This window comes from Alosa pseudoharengus, unplaced genomic scaffold, assembly GCF_046254945.1.
Source record: "Alosa pseudoharengus isolate Yale_2024_CS ecotype anadromous, Long Island Sound unplaced genomic scaffold, YU_APseudo_1.1 YU_APseudo_1.1_scf_17, whole genome shotgun sequence".
NCBI lineage: Eukaryota > Metazoa > Chordata > Actinopteri > Clupeiformes > Clupeidae > Alosa > Alosa pseudoharengus.
Window position 1 is genome coordinate 24,441,519 of NW_027468640.1, and position 17,018 is coordinate 24,458,536.

Sequence of the window (17,018 nt, forward strand, 5' to 3'; positions counted from 1 at the left end):
CATATTTTAAGTTCATATTTATTTCCTTGCACCTGCAAAACAAGGAAGCATGAAAGGTGTGAACTAAATTATGTCATTTATAGAGGGTTTTTCCTCTTACTTAAGGTACAAATGGTGTGATGTTGGGAGTCAGGTGTCACTAGGTGATATTTGGAATGTTTCTCACTGACATTCATGACTAACACACCGTCAGTTCCATTCTCGGAGAAGTGAAGGCACCAACTATGTAGTGAGGGGAGAGTGCAGTCACCAAACCAAGATCTAAGAGGTGCCAAGCTGATGACATTGGCATTTTCACAACTGTAGACTGATTGACCCATTTACTATAGAGAGAAGAAAAGAGCAGATGTGAGGGTACAGTTTCGAGGTGAGATTAGAATGGAGAACCTGTGATAGAGAAGAGGTAACCTGTGATAGGTCATGAGATAATTAGAGGAAGTCGGAGATCAAATTCCATAAGGATCATGTTTATTTCCTTGGACCTGCGAAACAAGGAAATATGTGAAAGGTGTGAACTAGATGATGGTTTGTAATTTATGGAAGGTTTTTCCTGTTCAAATAGCTGCAGGCAATCCTGCCTGACCTCCGAAACTATATTAGAAACAGAGACATGAAACTGCTTCAACTGGTCTCAGAGATGTGGAAAAACATATTGTGTAATGCTGGTTAGAGCACAACATCATGTTTCCCTTCAAGGAATCTGAACACAATGATCCCAATTGGGCAGGGATAGAAGGTGGCATGGTTAAATGAGGAAAGGAGCAATGAGCAAATAAGGACTTATCCATTTAAAGGTGCAGTCAGCAATCATGCACAATGTCAAGCCAATTAAAACATGTTGTCACATTCAGCAATCATCTTCTATGAAATATAAATCCTCTCTCCTAAACATAAACACAAAAAAACATTACTTCCTGCTCAATCGATGACTGTGCCTAAAAAAGCTGTTTTTAAAAGCTGTCTTAGTAGCTGCAGTTGTTGTGGTTTCAATACTGTTTACATAATCACATTGAAACATGATCATCTGGCCACACATCCCAATGAGAAGAAAGCAGAGCAAACATGCAAATCGTTGCACGCTAAAACCTGCACAGGTCAGGGGCTATATCCATGTCCCCGAAAACACTATGTCAGGTCATATTCACACAAAAAAAACCCTGTGTTGCAAACTCTGAAGGGGTGTGTTTCTGTGTACAAGTGTGTGTGAGTTAAACATGTGAGTGTGGAACAGGTCTCATACACACACAAATCAAGCACATTACTTCCAACCCAATCATCTTTGTCACACTACAGCAACAACCGCTGGAGTTGTGAATGCATCAAAAACATACTTTTGTTATGTGACAACACAAGAAAAAATGATCTATGATTACAGCCCAGCATGATTACATACACATGAACAGTGAAGTGGTTTGTGTGGAACTGTGAAAAAGACAACTGCAACATTAAGCATCCACAACAAATGTATTCTTTATTGATTTATACTTCTGTTTATGGAGATAATATAATACAGGTTTTGAAATTGTATAAGTTAATGCATCTATTTTTATGTTTTGTTTAAATCATGTGCTGTCCCATTTATATGTATTGCTCATTGAGACCATGGCTTATTGATAATTAAACTGCTGACTTTGGGTTTACAGTAATAGCAAGTGTATGATTTAAATTGTCCCTGTCTGTTAACTTTTGTTTCATCTGAAATACCATTGCATTTTTCCCTCTTAGTCAGAAATCACTCAAAGCAATTTATTTTGCAATACGTCAATATAGATCACAATACAGTATGTTATGTTGTTTACTTGTTTGGGGTCATTCACCGCCTAAAAGCCTGTAATCACTGACCACAACCTTCCTGTTCAGCCCAGCCTACCCACAGATCAATATCTCTACCCTGCTCCACGGCCAGTGGAGTATTCTATTATGGTTACGACTTCAAACAACGGCTGTTGATAAGCAAATGTGAAAAGAGAATTATCAGGATTTAGTGCAGTGATTCAGGGCAATTTAAACAGCAGTAGTAGTATGCATGTTCAGATGCAGTCATAAAAGCATCTGCCAAATGAATACATGCAAATGCAAAAGAGAATGGATTTGAGTCTGTGTTGCAGACCAATTTAGACCACAGCTGTAGGTTGCAGTCATATAGGATCTATAGGAAGAGTTTGAGGTCTGATAGGCTGCAGCTCTCGGTGTTGGATCTTAAACATCTCTCAGTCCCGCCATCTTCCTGCGAATCTGTTTGATGTCTCGCTGCAGCGTCTCCTTGGCCAACTCAGCCTTGGTGCTACCAATATGCTTAAGGGAGTTGATGGACTCGTGAATCGATCGGAATCCTGGTCATCCGAGGGAAACACACACACAAATGCACGTGTGCGCGCGCACATACACACACACACACAATATTCACACACAAAATGTGCATGCAAGCACATACACACACACACAAATGTGCATGCATGCACGCACACATACGCACACACACACACACACACACACACACACAAACACACACACACACACACACAGGGAAGAGACTTTGAATTAAAGCGTTTTCACCACTCAAGGTGATTGCTTTAGTGCCATGTGTGTCGTGTAATTTGTGACTCATCAATAATGCAATACTCAATACCTTTCCCTTTATATCCTTTACACCCTCTGAACTCTTATGGACATCCATACAAGGATTTAGAGGGATGGCTTTTAATCTCTATTTGAAAAGTATTTGTTTAATGGCTGGTTTCATTCATCTTTCTGAGAATCTGCCTGCCTACCTGTCTGTCTCCATGTTACCTGTCTGTCTGCGTGTTTCATTGTCTGTTTATGCCCCTCTGTCTGCTGTCAATTTCTTGCTCAACATCTCTCTAGTCCAGGGGTTCTCATATGTTTTGGTTCCAAGGACCCCCTGTGGTGGAGAACATTATCCGAGGACCCCCTTCATAATTGTAACAGTTAAGCACGTGCCATTTGTATTCTCTGAAGTTGTTACCGGGTTCACTATCCTGCGTTTTATGGCAGGTGTGTAAATTGGTATTTTGTCAACTTTGGATTACCGGTATGCATCACTTTACAATGTTGACTGACTCAAACGTTTCCTCCACGTTCATCAGCTAGATAGCTGGCAAATAAGCCAAGCTAAGCAACATTATAATGGGTGTTTGTTAATGTGGGTGGGAGCAAATAGACACAATTTGCTTGGACCCCACTTTGAGAACCACTGCTCTAGTCCATGTGACCTTTGTGCTAGGGCCATCGCTGTGGGTGCGGTTGGCAGGAAACTGGCATTGAATGGGTGGCAGAGGGCAGACATTCCCACTGGGCGACTGAGTCTAGTAAACAAAGCTCACACTGTTCCACCTGTTCTCATTTTGGCCCCCTGTCCCCCTATATAACACAACACTAGCTGCATATCTATATACCTAATAGCTGTTAGCCCTCTCCTCTTTTGTCCCACAAATGCAGGAAAAAAAAACAACTAAAACTCCATATTAGGGCTGCGGGCTGCTTTGGTCAAGCTCACCAGACCGGTACTCGCTCCTGATGTCGTCCAGCTCCTGTCTCAGGGTTGTCTCCAGGCTACCCAGACGCCCCTTGTGTTTGCTCTCCGAGTGTCTGAGCTGCTGCGCGGAGGACTCAAGCTCCAGCCTGGCCTCCACAGCCTCCAGGCGAGCGGAGAGGAGGGAGAGCTGCTTGTTGCACCTCCCTTCTACATCCCCCTGGGGAACACATTCATCAGAGAGAGAGAGAGAGAGAGAGAGAGAGAGAGAGAGAGAGAGAGAGAGAGAGAGAGAGAGAGACAGAGAGATAGAGAGAGAGACAGAGAGAGACAGAGAGAGAGAGACAGAGAGAGACAGAGAGAGAGAGACAGAGAGAGAGAGTGAGACAGAGAGAGGGAGAGAAAGAGAGAGAGAGAGAGAGAGAGAGAGAGAGAGAGAGAGAGTGAGACAGAGAGAGAGAGTGAGACAGAGAGAGAGAGAGAGAGAGAAAGTAAGAGATAGACGATTTAGATTCCAATCACTTTCAAGAACAAATGGGTCTGCAACAGACTGCTTATGAGGTCAAAACTCCCACAATAAAATGTTCTTCTGTCTGTTGTTGCTTCTGTTGATTTCACATTTGCCACTTCACACTATGATGATCAGTTGCACTGACATATATGTAATGCCAAGCTTGGTGCTGTGTCATCTGATTTATGGAGGGATTCTAGTCATTCTTCACAAGAGTGGCATTGAGCCAGCTGAATAACAAAGCTTTACTTCCAGCTAATCAGAATTGCAGAATAGTCTGAATGCTACTCTCATATTGAAGAATGATTGGCTCATTCTAAAAGTCATTAAAGGTTATGCTTTGATGTTACACTGTGTTTCTCCGAGCAGAGACAAGGAACAGGCACATACTGTGGGTACCTTCTCCCTCTCCTCCTCCCATTCTAAGGATTTACCAGCCTGTCCTGCATGAGTGACCGGAGCTGCTGGGAGCCATGTGTGTGACTCTGCGCTGTCGTCTGCAGCTGTTGCTCCGTCCATCTCCTTAGCCTGACCGCCTCCTGCTGCAGGTTCTTCACATTCTCACAGGCTCTGGACACAGTGTTCAGAATACATTACTCACTTTGAGTCATCTATCGGAATACATTACATTTTAGGGGAATGTATTGTGTAATCTGTAGAGGAATACATTTGAAAAGTACCCAATTACCAACACTGCCAAGAGTCACATGGGTAAATGCTCGTAAGTGGCACCAGCTCCTTAATATAACATGTGGTCCTCACTAATAACAAGCATACATTGGTGTTGTTGGACATTGACAGTTGGACGGTATGAAAGAGAGGAATGCTGTGCGAGGGTTTATCGTTTTTGAGGGGACAATGTGCATGCTCCAGGACATGGAGGTAAGCTGGTGTCCTCTTGCATGTCATTATCGTAGACGCACACACCCATGTTAGGGACTCTGGTCTGTACATCATTTCCCTAGACTTGTTTGAAGCTTGTTATCAGGCTGATTTCCTAACAACATTAATATTTACAGGTGATCGAAGTGAATGCAAAAGCACTAATTGGGCATGAACACTGGGCAGTGTGATTATGGCAAGATGAATGGCCAACATCAAAACCCAAACGTGTTTACGTAAGACTATACCAAGACTATGCCATCAGCTCCTCAGTTATACTTTGTAACATTTTGGACTTACTGTTTGCTCCTTTCTCAGTGGTTTGACTCATTGCACTAGCTTCCACACTCATCTGTGAGTGTCGCAACTAGTGATATATATTAGGCCAACAAATCCATTTTTTTATGTTTTTGTTGTGGCTTACTGGAGATGTGTGTATATTACTTGCAAGACAATAACAGATGTCTCTTTGGCAGCCAGTGCACTTGGAAGCCGTTCCTTTAATTGACAGCATTCTTGTGCCCTTTTTCTGCTCTGTCATGCTCCCTTTGGCTATACCGTCAAGTTGGCTGGCTGGCTGGCATTTAACTGCGGAGAGATGCCATCTGTTCCCACCACTCAGACAGTCAAAAGTCGGTGGACCACATCCCCTTCAACGGGACCTGTGAGATCGGCTGTCAGACGCATCAGCTCCTCAATTCGTCTTTGTTGGGACAATTTGCCAAGCACGCGTCGCGCGGATCCCCAACGTGCTGCTGGCTCTTTTGAGGGTACAGTCTCTCGTCGAAATACCAGGTGACTCCCAACAGCATCTCTCTTCTCCACCACTGCTCTATCACCGACAGTATCAGTGCTCCCCTGACAGAACAGACGTTCAGTCGTCTCAGCACATCATTCTTTTTCTGCTCCCTTCCTCTCTGTTGTTTGGCCCCATTACTTTCCCCCTCGATTTTTCTCTTTTTCTCACATTTCTTCTTCTTCCCTCACTCCTCCTGCCCTGGAGGAGAGCCAGGAAGTGAGACGTGTTCAGACTGCAGATGGGAGAGATCATGCCACCCCACCCCCACACCAACCAGCAATTTAATAACCTGCGCCGTGAACTGGCCAATAAGGTGTGCATACATAAATGGACCCCATCCATCAAATGGTGCTGTTTTCCCAGTTTCTTCTTTTAACTTGGACCCGACCTCTCATCTTCTATCTGCGCCCAGAATCGTCAGAGCCCATTAAAACTTTCTGTGTTTAAAACTAAAGTTTTAACATGGTTAAGACTGGGAAGCTATAAGCATACAGTATCAAGGTTTAAGACTGCAAGACTATCTGTTAGCTGCATTGAGTGCTGTAACCACTAATAATTCCTATTGATTTCCTTTCTGCACTCCAGCTAGAATCTACCCAAGAGGAAATGGAGGAAGAATGTAAGAGAGCTACAATTGGTAAACTTCCGTTTAAGATCAGCAATAGAGAACCGCATCCCATGTCGAATAACTGGACTTTACTTGCAAAACATGCCATGCCGTGTTTTGATGGGCCAAGAGCTCTTTTGGGGAGAATTGCATGGGAAATGATTTAATTTGACACTGAAGAGTGTTAGTGGATGAAGTTAACCTACTTCACATCCAAGCGCTGGATCTCCCTGGTTAAGTCGCCACTGGTGTTCTTCTGCATGAGTACCTGCTCTGCTTGTGTGCTCTCTAACTTCGTCATAGCCTCAGACAACTGGAACAAGAAAGAGAAAAGAGTAATGCAACACAAAACGTTGTTTCAACACAACACAGTACAGCACAGCATCAACAAAAATGCAATCCAACACCATTCTTACGACATTCTTACACTGAATAATTTTCTTTACTGATGTTCTTCATGTCTACGGTTACAGTTTTTCTCAGTTGCTTTGGCACATTTCTCAGATCAAAATGTTAATTTCTTAAAACTCCATATCATCTTATCACTTGCGCACATCATTGAAGCAGTTTCTCCCCATTTTGAACAAACAGCAATGCTTTAGCACATCCATGTAACTGATTTTGTACAAATGTCTGCTGTTTTTTTAAAAATTTTCAATGGTTAATGTCATGTTTGTCAAAATCCACTATACTGGTTCCCTGCTGAGTCGTCCTACCCCATAAAACAAATTGGCCTCATTTCATCGCTTGTGTCATTACATGCAAATGTGTTGAACTACAGTAGTTGTCATAACTAGTTGTCATAGTCTGTCATATATAATAGTCATATATAATAGTCATATAGCATATATAAATGTATGTGACCTGGCAGACAGGAACGCCAGGATGTATAGAGAGATGTAAAGTGCTGCACAACTCAAGGGGTGTTTTACTGCATATTTTAATTTTTTAATTTTTAATTTGCACAATGCTGTAAAAAAGCCTTTTTTTTCTTTATACTGTCACAATGTCTGTCAACAGAAAAAAAACTTTGAAGCATATCTACTGTCTTGAAATAGAAAATAGTGCTGCCTTGTGCATTGTTCATTACAAATTACTTACACATTGTCACATTGACAACAAGACAAAACAGTTTGACTATCTTGATATAAACATGGTATCAGGACTTGTCATTGTATTGGCACTGACTGTTTAATGGGCATAAATATTTGCTTTTGAGGCATAAACTAAACATTTTGAGCAAGATTTTACAGGTTATCCACTATGTGGTGCAGTTTACACTAATTGTTTTGAGAAATGTACTAAATGTTGTGCAAATGTGCATTATGAAGAAATCCACTATAGCGACTGACACTGTAATTTGAGGTTGGGAACTCTGCACTGAAATGTTTGCTTTTAAGTGTGATTTCATTTTTTCAGAGTTCACACACACACACATATACAGTATGGACACTAGTCTCCATGTTTCAGCTTATTTTAACACAGCTCTGATGAAGGTCTGACTGACTGAAACTTCAGTTCAGTAAACTGGATGTACTGTGAAGGACGCCGTTTCGAGATCTTTTCCCCTTCTCCCAAGTTGCTTTTTTGAAATAGCTGCACCTGCAGTATAGTCTTTCAAGGTCTACAGGCTACTCTTTTTCTCCTCTCTTGTGAAAAGCTACACCATTTGAGCATCGGCCTCTGAACGCGGTTTTCTTTTCCCATCTATTACTTCATGTGTTCACACACATATTTGGACATATTTCTAGCCTCCATGTTGGTCTGGATAAGTGGTCCTACCCTTTTGGGGGAGATGCTCATCTCAAATGACCCACTTTCAATTGCACTTGCAATTACATTGATGGGAGCCCCCACCCGGATCCTCCCCTAGACATAATGTATTCCTATCAGTGTGATTTATCTGTCGGACCGAGGACAAGGGACAGACAGTGGGGGAATTACTTTAGCGCAACACACGAGTGGAACAAGTCAAAAAGAGGAAATTAATTGCTGCTACTGTCAATCCACTGCTGGGCAATCTATACACTGAAATTATAGAATTACTTAATCTATGCACCACAGAGATTACATATATTTTAATAATCTACTGTACATATGTTTTTGCAACTGTACCTCTTTTAGCTCCATAAATTATGTCTCTGTAAACTGGACAATGCAGTACAGAGAGAATACTGATGGGCAATTTCCCCACAAATTCTCAAACTAATCAGCAGAAAGGAGATGCTTATCGTTTTTGGCACACCCTACTCAGATGAAGGAAACATAAAAATGACCTTGATGGTGACTGCAAGTCTTTGCTGATGTAATGTGCAAGCAGTGGCCCTTAGTCAGCCTTGTGTTGTGTCCCTCTCCGTTCGTATCACCTAACCTTCAGCTCCGTGTCCTTCAGGCGAAGCTCAAGACTCAACCTGATCTCCAGGATCTCCTGTTGCAGGCGGAGGACGTCCTTCGAGCTGGCGCTCACGTCCCCCGAGAGTTTAGCGATGCTGGCGTCACACCTGAAGGCATGTCATCATGTCAGACGCAGCAGGGGTGAGCCCTTGTTGCGTAATCACCACCGCCATCACCCAGGCCTATGGCACTCACTGCAGTGGCTCTGTGGGTATAAGCTGACCACAGCTGGAGACCGTTGTCACAGTGTAATAACAGAACGGATTCCACTTTGATACAAATACTCTTGGCAAAACATTGGCTACACCATGGTGGCTTTTTAATCACATTTCAGCTCTAGTCAGTCCCTCTGAAAAATAGCTTGGAGAGCATAAGCAAAATTTAGTGTGTACAAGCAGTGCTTGACTGCTTTAATAAAATGATAACGTAAACATTCATCCAAGAGGAGTATTGTCACGTATTGCTCGGTAAATTACTGTATATGTAAATAAAAAGCCTTTTTATTGTACACAAAATCGCCTTTCAAGATCAGATTTGCAGTGTTGACTGATGACACCAGAAGCCACAGGTATTATCTTATTCACAAGAATGATCTTATTCACAAGAATAGGAATTGTAAACAAAAGCTGAAACAAGGTTTGTGTTTGTGTGTCTGTGCCTGTGAGAGAGAACTATGGTGACGTCCTTCTGTCTGTTTTGCGCAGACACAGACACACTGCTGTTCTTGCTTGATCAATGCTGGGTCATAATGCTGAGAACTCATGCCCATACACTCTGACACTAGAATGATTCATTGTATGGATTTCCCTGCTGATGCCTCCATGCCACCAAATAGATTTCTTTGTATTGAAGAAAGGAAATGCTACTCAATCTTAAAGCTGCCAGATCGTTCTCATTAGGTCCTCCAGAGAAGATCAACATCCCCAATACCTTATTTATTGCCAATAAACAAAGTTCCCAATTTGCTTCTTGGATGGTGTGTTCAAATTCAGATCTCTTTGCAAATTAAATTAGGCAAACAAATGCTGGACTTTGCTGGTTGCAAGTGTTGCGTACTACTCATTCATTATGTTTATCATACTTAATTTTCTGCATATTTCTAGTGTCATTGTATACCAATACACACTGTAGTGATTAAAATATACACACTGTAGTGTTTAAAATAATCCATCTCTTTAAGTGGAATCACTCCCCTGTGCATTGTTTTTCTCATTGGTAATTCACCACCCGCAGTGAAACTTACTGTATGTTGAATTCTTAAAAGGAAACTAAGTGATGTTTCACAAGTGATCTTTACCTCCGTGTGTGTTTGATACATTTATTATTATGTAGACACGACACACAGCCATGTCTTTTGTGAAGCCTTTTGCAAACACGTGCTCATGCATTATACAGAATACTACAGTCAATCAAAAGAACATTGCCATGATTCTCTGTGAACTTGGTGACCTGGGTGACACATCATGGGCTTAGTGACATTAATGGTACCTGGCCACTCTGCCCCTGAGGTCTCCAATGCCGACCAGGTTCTTCTGGTCCAGATTCTGCACGGTGATGGACGTACCCGATGCTACGGCGTCTCTCTGGGCGATCTGAGTCTCAAGCACCTGAGGTGGGCAAAACAGACACACGCGACTACTCTAGTGAATACTCCCTACATCAGTACTTTGATGATTCACAGGGGCGTAGCACAAAATCCTGGGCCCTATGCATAGGCAGTCCTGATGGGCCCCCATAATGTCTATATTGATTGTTGTTAATGTGTATATTGATATTTGCTGTTCTCGTTATGAAGGTTATGACCTCGGAGTTTAACATGCCAAACAGTATGCAAGGACCGTCACGGGTACAGTTTTACACATTTCAGATAGGAGAGAGTGGGAAGTGGAGAGAATTAGCAATAATTAACATACGCATGGCTCCTCCGCTTCTGAGCCCAATAATTTGTCAGTTATGTCATCATTCTGCTGAGGCAGAGGGCTGCTTCTCCAGTTATGAGCCTCCCTGTTGATTTAATGATTTAATCTACTTTATGCCCACTCGCCTGACTAATGTGTTTCCTTCAGCTAAATGGTCTCACTGGCATGGACTCCATCTCCTGGCATTTGTTGGCCATCATTAAAAGAGTTTTTTTGCTTACTGTACATGTGAGCAATGTAGCCTACCAATGTGAAAGCAGCACACAGTGCTGACCCCCACTCTCACAGCAATCACATTTGGCCACCCTGACAGCCCATGACAGTGAGAGATACCTCAACATTGCCTGGAACATGGTGGAGAGAGGGATACTGCCCAGAGCATGTGATTTTCAGGCTTTGTTGCTCTTGGCAATGAAGTAAATTTGGCTTCTGAACAAGTTATTGTTATTTGATTGGAATCAAAATAGGCTTTTGTTAAAAGAACGACCTGCATTCAATAACTTACTGTGGGAGGGAGCATCACTGGCATATTGCTCCCTTTTGTCTCTGTATAGCTGTGTTGTACAGTACAGTATGTGTTGCTTTGACTAGAATAGCTACACATGTGAATTATGCAGTGTTCTTACACCAGTGACTGGATATCTGTGCTAGGCTGTTTTACCATGTTAGCAGTGTTGTGATGTTTGACAGTGTAACTCATGGTGAAGGCCCACCTACATTACTGCTGAGTTGTTTGATTAAGTAAATGATACTGTGCCTGAATGTCAGCGCTGAGCTGCTTGACGATGTGAGTGATGGTGTGGATGTGGTTCTCCAGGAGCCGTCTGGATGAACACTCGGCCAACAGAGAGCCATGAGTGGACCGCAGGCTAGACGCCATCTCCTCCTTTATCTGCAATGCCTGCTGGAGCAGAGCTGCCAACGTCCGCTCCTGGTTGGACAAGCGACCCTCCAGCATGACCGACCTGTGGAATGATGAAATCTTCATCAGTGAAACTGCATCTAAAAAATTCATAGTCTCTTTACTGGTTCGTGTGTTTGCAGTGGTTTATGTCTTTTTAGAGCAATCGTAATGATTTGCTAGTGATTGGTTGCAGACTTGTGGGTTAGTTGTGGAGGTTGTATTGAAGGTACAGATTGTCCTCGGTTCATACATTGTAAAATGATGGCCTTTTTCTTTTCTTTATTGGGCTTATGGGCTCAGGGGGTAGGGCAACCAGCCACCAGAGTCTCAAACTGACCTCGAGAAAAAGAAATCTATATGGAAAATCAGCAGAATTCTCCTTTAAAGGCACTTTAAGCGATAATGGGTAACGTCACTTCTGTTGACGTTCAAACAAAAGAGAGCTAGCTCGCTACTCCCTCCACCTGCCTCCAGTGCAATTGAAACTCTCCTAAACAGATTGGAACAGTTTGTTGTGGTTTTTATGGTCCAGGTTGGACCATGTTGTTTTTGTTGCCATTTTTGGAGCCTGGGCTGTCCACAGAGGCCGCGTTTTTTTACAGTGTATTCAGGGCACAGGCAGCTAGCGGATGGTGAGGTGGTGTTGTGACAAATATATGTGACAAAAAAATGTTTTAGCATAGAAACCGCATAACATTGCTTAGAGCACCTTTCAGTAGGTAGACAAGCATGGGCCATTGAAATGATACTGAAGTGGTACTTCCTCCCTTTCTCCAGTTCTTTGTAATACTGCGTTCAATACTGTGTTAAATACTGCTTTCAAGACAACTTGAAGCCTACAGAACTCCACACGGTACCTTTAAAGGAGCTATGTGAGATACTGCAGGCTTCCTTTAAAGGAGCTATGTGAAATACTGCAGGCTTCCTTTAAAGGAGCTATGTGAAATACTGCAGGCTTCCAGTTGTCTTGAATGCAGCCACGTCACACTTCCATTGACTTGCATTTTACCGCAGCCACACCTGGTACAATCTGCGGGCATGAATATAGGGGCTCGTGGACATGCCCCCAGATTGTAGTGATGTAGCTGCCTTGCTGCTTTAGCTGTTGGAGCTACCAACTCGAGATGGGTAAAACGATTGTTTTAGTTTTGTTTTCGTACCTACTTGGTGACCTCGAGAAACAGAGATCGATGTGAAAAATCCACGGATTTCCCCTTAAGTTTCACAGACAAACAAGATGTTAACCTGGGATAGCATTGGTTTCTCTCTTTTATTATGTGTAAAGGTATGACTGATAGTAAAACTAGCTGTAAACCAGTCATGATGTGAGTCATGGTGCCACTGAAACTAAGTGACAAGTGTCATCAGCTTCCTCCCCATTAGTGACATGAGGCTATACTGACTACAATGGGGCACAGTGCGAACTGTACTGTAGTTCCCTTGTCACAGACCTGACAGGACCGAACAAGAAATGCTGTCAGCTTGCATATCATTAAAACTACAATTAAGATATTAACACTGTGACTATATACACATATCCTACACACTCCTATTAATGTTGTAAATAGTAAATAGTATCATTTCTCCTTTTTACCATATAATAATAATAATAATAATAATAATAATAATAATAATAATAATAATAATAATACGTTTTATTTATATAGCGCCTTTCTCAGACTAAAGGTCACTTTACAAAGTCAACACAAACAAAGCACACACAGAGCAAGACAACACAAAAACAAACAAACAAACAAAAAAAAGAGGCATTTGTGATCAGTCTGTGCAGTGGCGGAAGATGAAAAGTGTTCCTGAAACAGAAAGATCTTGAGATGAGCTCTGAAGAAAGGAAAGGAGGGACAGTCACAGAGGGATTGAGGGAGGGAATATAAGTTGTAGTAGACATACAATCTCAGTATCTTTAACAATGCATAAAGCTCCAATATACCCTTCATTAAGTCTAGGCTTCTCAAAGAGTCTATGGCCCAACACCAAATCTGTTAACAGTGTGATAAAGTTGTGGAAGAGCATTAAGATATTTGCAAATGAGACTATTGATTTTCTGTCTTCATGTGTTGTGGTTTCCTGTTTGATGTCTTCACAGGCTTGATTTAACAAGCCTACCTTTGAAATCCATGGGTCCAAAGGTCACTGCTGAGATTTAATTCATGGTGTGGAACATTATCTCACTTCAGTTCTTTTAAATTCTCCTCTGGGCAAGACTTTTGAACTTACTTGTCTGGCTGGTGTGGTTGCAATGCAGTCTCATAGGACATGTTCCCTCTGAATCAGCAGTCTCTTTTTTATATCAGCCAGATGTTTTGAAAATAAATGGTAAAACATGAATCAAAACATTGAAGCAATTGAACATATCGGCTACTGATTGATATATATATATATATATTTTAAAAGGATTGTAGTTTCCAAAATATTGAGTAGCTGTCACTTTCTTCAAATTTATCCTCTGTAGTGAACACTGAGGTACTCCAACTGGCCAGCTGCTGTCTCAGCAGAAACAGACTGAATTTAAACAAATCCTTCATTTATATCTATACAAATATATCACTAATGAAACACTTACTTGGAGCTCTAAAGGTTGGAGAGACCAGTAGGAATATCCTGCACCCCATGTGTTTGTTCTAGTCACCTAGAGACCACAGACAACTTGTTGTGTGTTCTGGTAAACCTGACAACAAGATTAAGGGCCAATCAGTACACACAGTTGTATATAGCAATTTATCTCTCGTTCCATTGCATGAATGCAACTGTTTCAGTTATGTCATATTCATAGTTCATATTCATGAAATATAATAAATAGCTGCACAGATGTAGGCTGATAATTATAGTGTACCTGCAAACACTAGTGTATTAAATTCTACGCTTGTCTTCTGATTTGTGTTATAGTCACACTCTGCATTGTCTCCATTGTGAAGTACCAGAGAGCAAACAATATGTGGGTCTCCATCAAGAACAGCTGCCCCTGTTACGCAATGGTGCAAATCACAGTTTCAACAGAGCATTTTAATGACCCTCTTGTGGGAAATTAGAAGAATTCCCTTTGCACTTTAAATTGCCTAGTGAGAATGTGAGAGTGCATTGACTCAAAGAAAATATATAAATTGTACTTGGTGGAGTGACTAGCAGGCAGAACTTATCCACAACAACCTCAGAATGCTAGTGCCAAAGTGAAGAGCAGCATCTAAATCCTTTCTTTGATCGGTGTCGGTGGGAGGCCTGTCTTAAATAGCCTACACACGTTTCTCCCATGGATGAAAAACCAGACCAATAGGGCACGAATCTCCTCTGTGTCTCAGAATCCTTCATTTTATTCTGCAGCATTTAGAATTCATTGAACACAAGAGCATGGTATGCATAATGTGTTCAAATCTAAATTCATTTTTTCCTGATTTCATTAAAAGCAGTCCCACATAGCTCTAAACAAATCACAATTATAAAGGACCTGGGGAGAAGTGCCATGGGCAAGATAAGGCAACTATTTAGCCTACTGTAGTAGGCAAGTCTTTTTACCACACTCCTAAACTGTGTTGGCCCTATCTGGACATAGAGATGTGTTAAAAACAACACAATTTGTGTTATTTTCAACACATTCGTTTTAAGAGTGCACTCTCTAATGATGACCTTCATGAAATGACCAATCAGATGATGGAGTTTTGGAGCCTTAATGCCAAGTGAGTATTCAAAGGTATGTCATCACTCATCATGCACAATTTCACCCTTTGGGATTATATGTGTATGATAAAATGTGAAGGCTTGTTCAGAGGTAATTTCAGATAATTTCAGATTATTTCTAATCGCAAATTGATTCTGTGTCTCAGACAAGTGAGGGAATGGAAGACTAATGTTGTTATCTCACTGGTTGTTGTTTGACTTTTATTATACTACATAATTGGGGTTGACAGAAGAATAAAGATCAGTGATCAATATTTATTGAAAATCTATTGTAGGCTATTTGCCTATGTTTAGTTTTAGCCGATGAAAACGTCTAGCCTATACTCGAAATATTTTAAATTGTTATACAACACGATTTATATTAATAAAGCATCCAGAAATCACACGTGAGCGTGGACATTTGTTTTTTTATTGAATAAATTAAGCTAGGCCTAGGGACAATGTTCAGTCCAGTATATTGTGGGCGAATAGTGTGCAATAACTTCACAAAACTTCACGAAACATTGGTGGGTTAGAGGAAGTGGGTGGGACATTGTTATGTGGGTTTTTGGCTGGCAATATGATATCACGCTTAACGGTGAAGCTGCAGTTGCCAACTGCTGCTGCTGAGTGCTGATGGTAATATGGGCAACAGACACGTTGGTATAATTTCGTCGGACTTATTGTGTTTTTTCTCGCATTAGCAAGAAAACACCAGCAGGACTTCACTTGCTTTCAACTTCACACTGACAACAGGGTTAGCCTGTATGACTCTTGAGAATTACACCTTTGGAAACCTTGATAGGCTACCGCAGCTATACTTCCGCTGCATCACCACTGAAACTGAATGTTTGTGCCTGCTATGAAATGAAAATGACACTGTCTGTGTCAAGTGCCAACAGTCAAACGGTCTAACCCGCCTCCGTCTTGAAAGAAGCTGGCTTTGGGAATCGATCAGAGTGCGTGCGGTAGGCAACCCACAGCGACAGTCACTACACTGCACGCTCAACAGACTGGCGGGCTGCTGCTCGGGAACTATGGAGGAGAAATCTAAGGATGCCACCGCTAAAGATCAAGAAGCAGCATCGTCCTCTCAGAGAAAGATATGGAAGAATTTCCCGAAACCTTTCTTAAGTCCAAAACTAGGGTCCGAGAGACGCAGTGGGGACGGCAAAAAGGAGTCCGGTTTATGGATGTTTAAACGAAAGAAGAAACAGGTTTTAGACCGTGTGTTCTCATCATCACAGCCTAATCTCAGTTGCTCTACTCCAGCGCGCTTCGAAGGTGATAAGACCCTCTGCGGTAAACCGGACCCCGGTAGTGCATCGGGGCTTGCTGTGTCCCCCTTGGTCACCGCCGATGGACAATCTACAAGCAGGCTACAATTGCCCGGACATGGAAGCCCTAAGCTCGCACTGTCTCATTTGGTGATGTCCCATCAAAAGAGCTCGTCCTTGGGCTCTGCATGCTTCGAGAAACTGGTGGTAGACTCTGGTGCCAGCAGTGAGGATGAGCTGGGGAAACATGCCAGTGATTCTGTAAGTGGTTGTTTTCAAATAGCATAGTAATTGATCGATTTATACAGGCTCAAATAGGTCATGAGAGGGTCATCAGTGAAAATTCAATTTACGCATGTGTGGATACAAGTTTGCTCGGCTGAATTGCTGCGCAGTTTCAGTAGGTTAGCCTCTTGATGGTTCCGATTTCACACGAAAACATAATCCCCTAAAATCACCATAAAGCTTTCATATTTTTCATAGACAGACACCGTCTTCATCCTATTTTAATTGTGAATCGAATGTGCCCCATATTTCTGTTATTAGTCTGAAGCCTCAAGGCA

General features: G+C 41.9%; 2 protein-coding genes across 6 annotated transcripts in view; one reads left to right on the plus strand and one right to left on the minus strand.

Annotated features, from left to right (window-relative positions):
• Nucleotides 1–2,199: 2,199 nt before the first annotated feature.
• fam81b (family with sequence similarity 81 member B) lies at nt 2,200–11,563 on the minus strand. Its single transcript, XM_076288371.1, has 7 exons — nt 11,363–11,563; nt 10,175–10,293; nt 8,664–8,793; nt 6,499–6,605; nt 4,439–4,574; nt 3,518–3,713; nt 2,200–2,333 (listed from the first exon to the last, which is right to left on the minus strand). Exons 1-7 carry the CDS (start codon nt 11,561–11,563, stop codon nt 2,200–2,202), a joined length of 1,023 nt encoding a protein of 340 aa, XP_076144486.1.
• Nucleotides 11,564–15,821: 4,258 nt separating this feature from the next.
• Nucleotides 15,822–17,018, plus strand: part of LOC143127500 (multiple C2 and transmembrane domain-containing protein 1-like) — a 164,728-nt gene continuing 163,531 nt past the window's right edge. For all 5 annotated transcript variants that reach the window (XM_076289044.1, XM_076289047.1, XM_076289046.1 and 2 more), the window contains exon 1: nt 15,822–16,716. In XM_076289044.1, coding sequence (XP_076145159.1) covers nt 16,216–16,716 — 501 coding nt within the window. In that variant the 5' untranslated portion in view covers nt 15,822–16,215. The remainder of the gene's footprint in view (nt 16,717–17,018) is intronic.

Coding starts and splice junctions, on each gene's coding strand:
- fam81b (XM_076288371.1), bottom strand. CDS start 11,563: ATGCTGGAGGGTCGCTTGTCCAACCAGGAGCGGACGTTGGCAGCTCTG. Junction 10,294..11,362: donor AGCTCAGCGCTGACATTCAG/GCACAGTATCAT, acceptor TGCCCACCTCAG/GTGCTTGAGACTCAGATCGC. Junction 6,606..8,663: donor TGAAGGACACGGAGCTGAAG/GTTAGGTGATAC, acceptor TTCTTGTTCCAG/TTGTCTGAGGCTATGACGAA.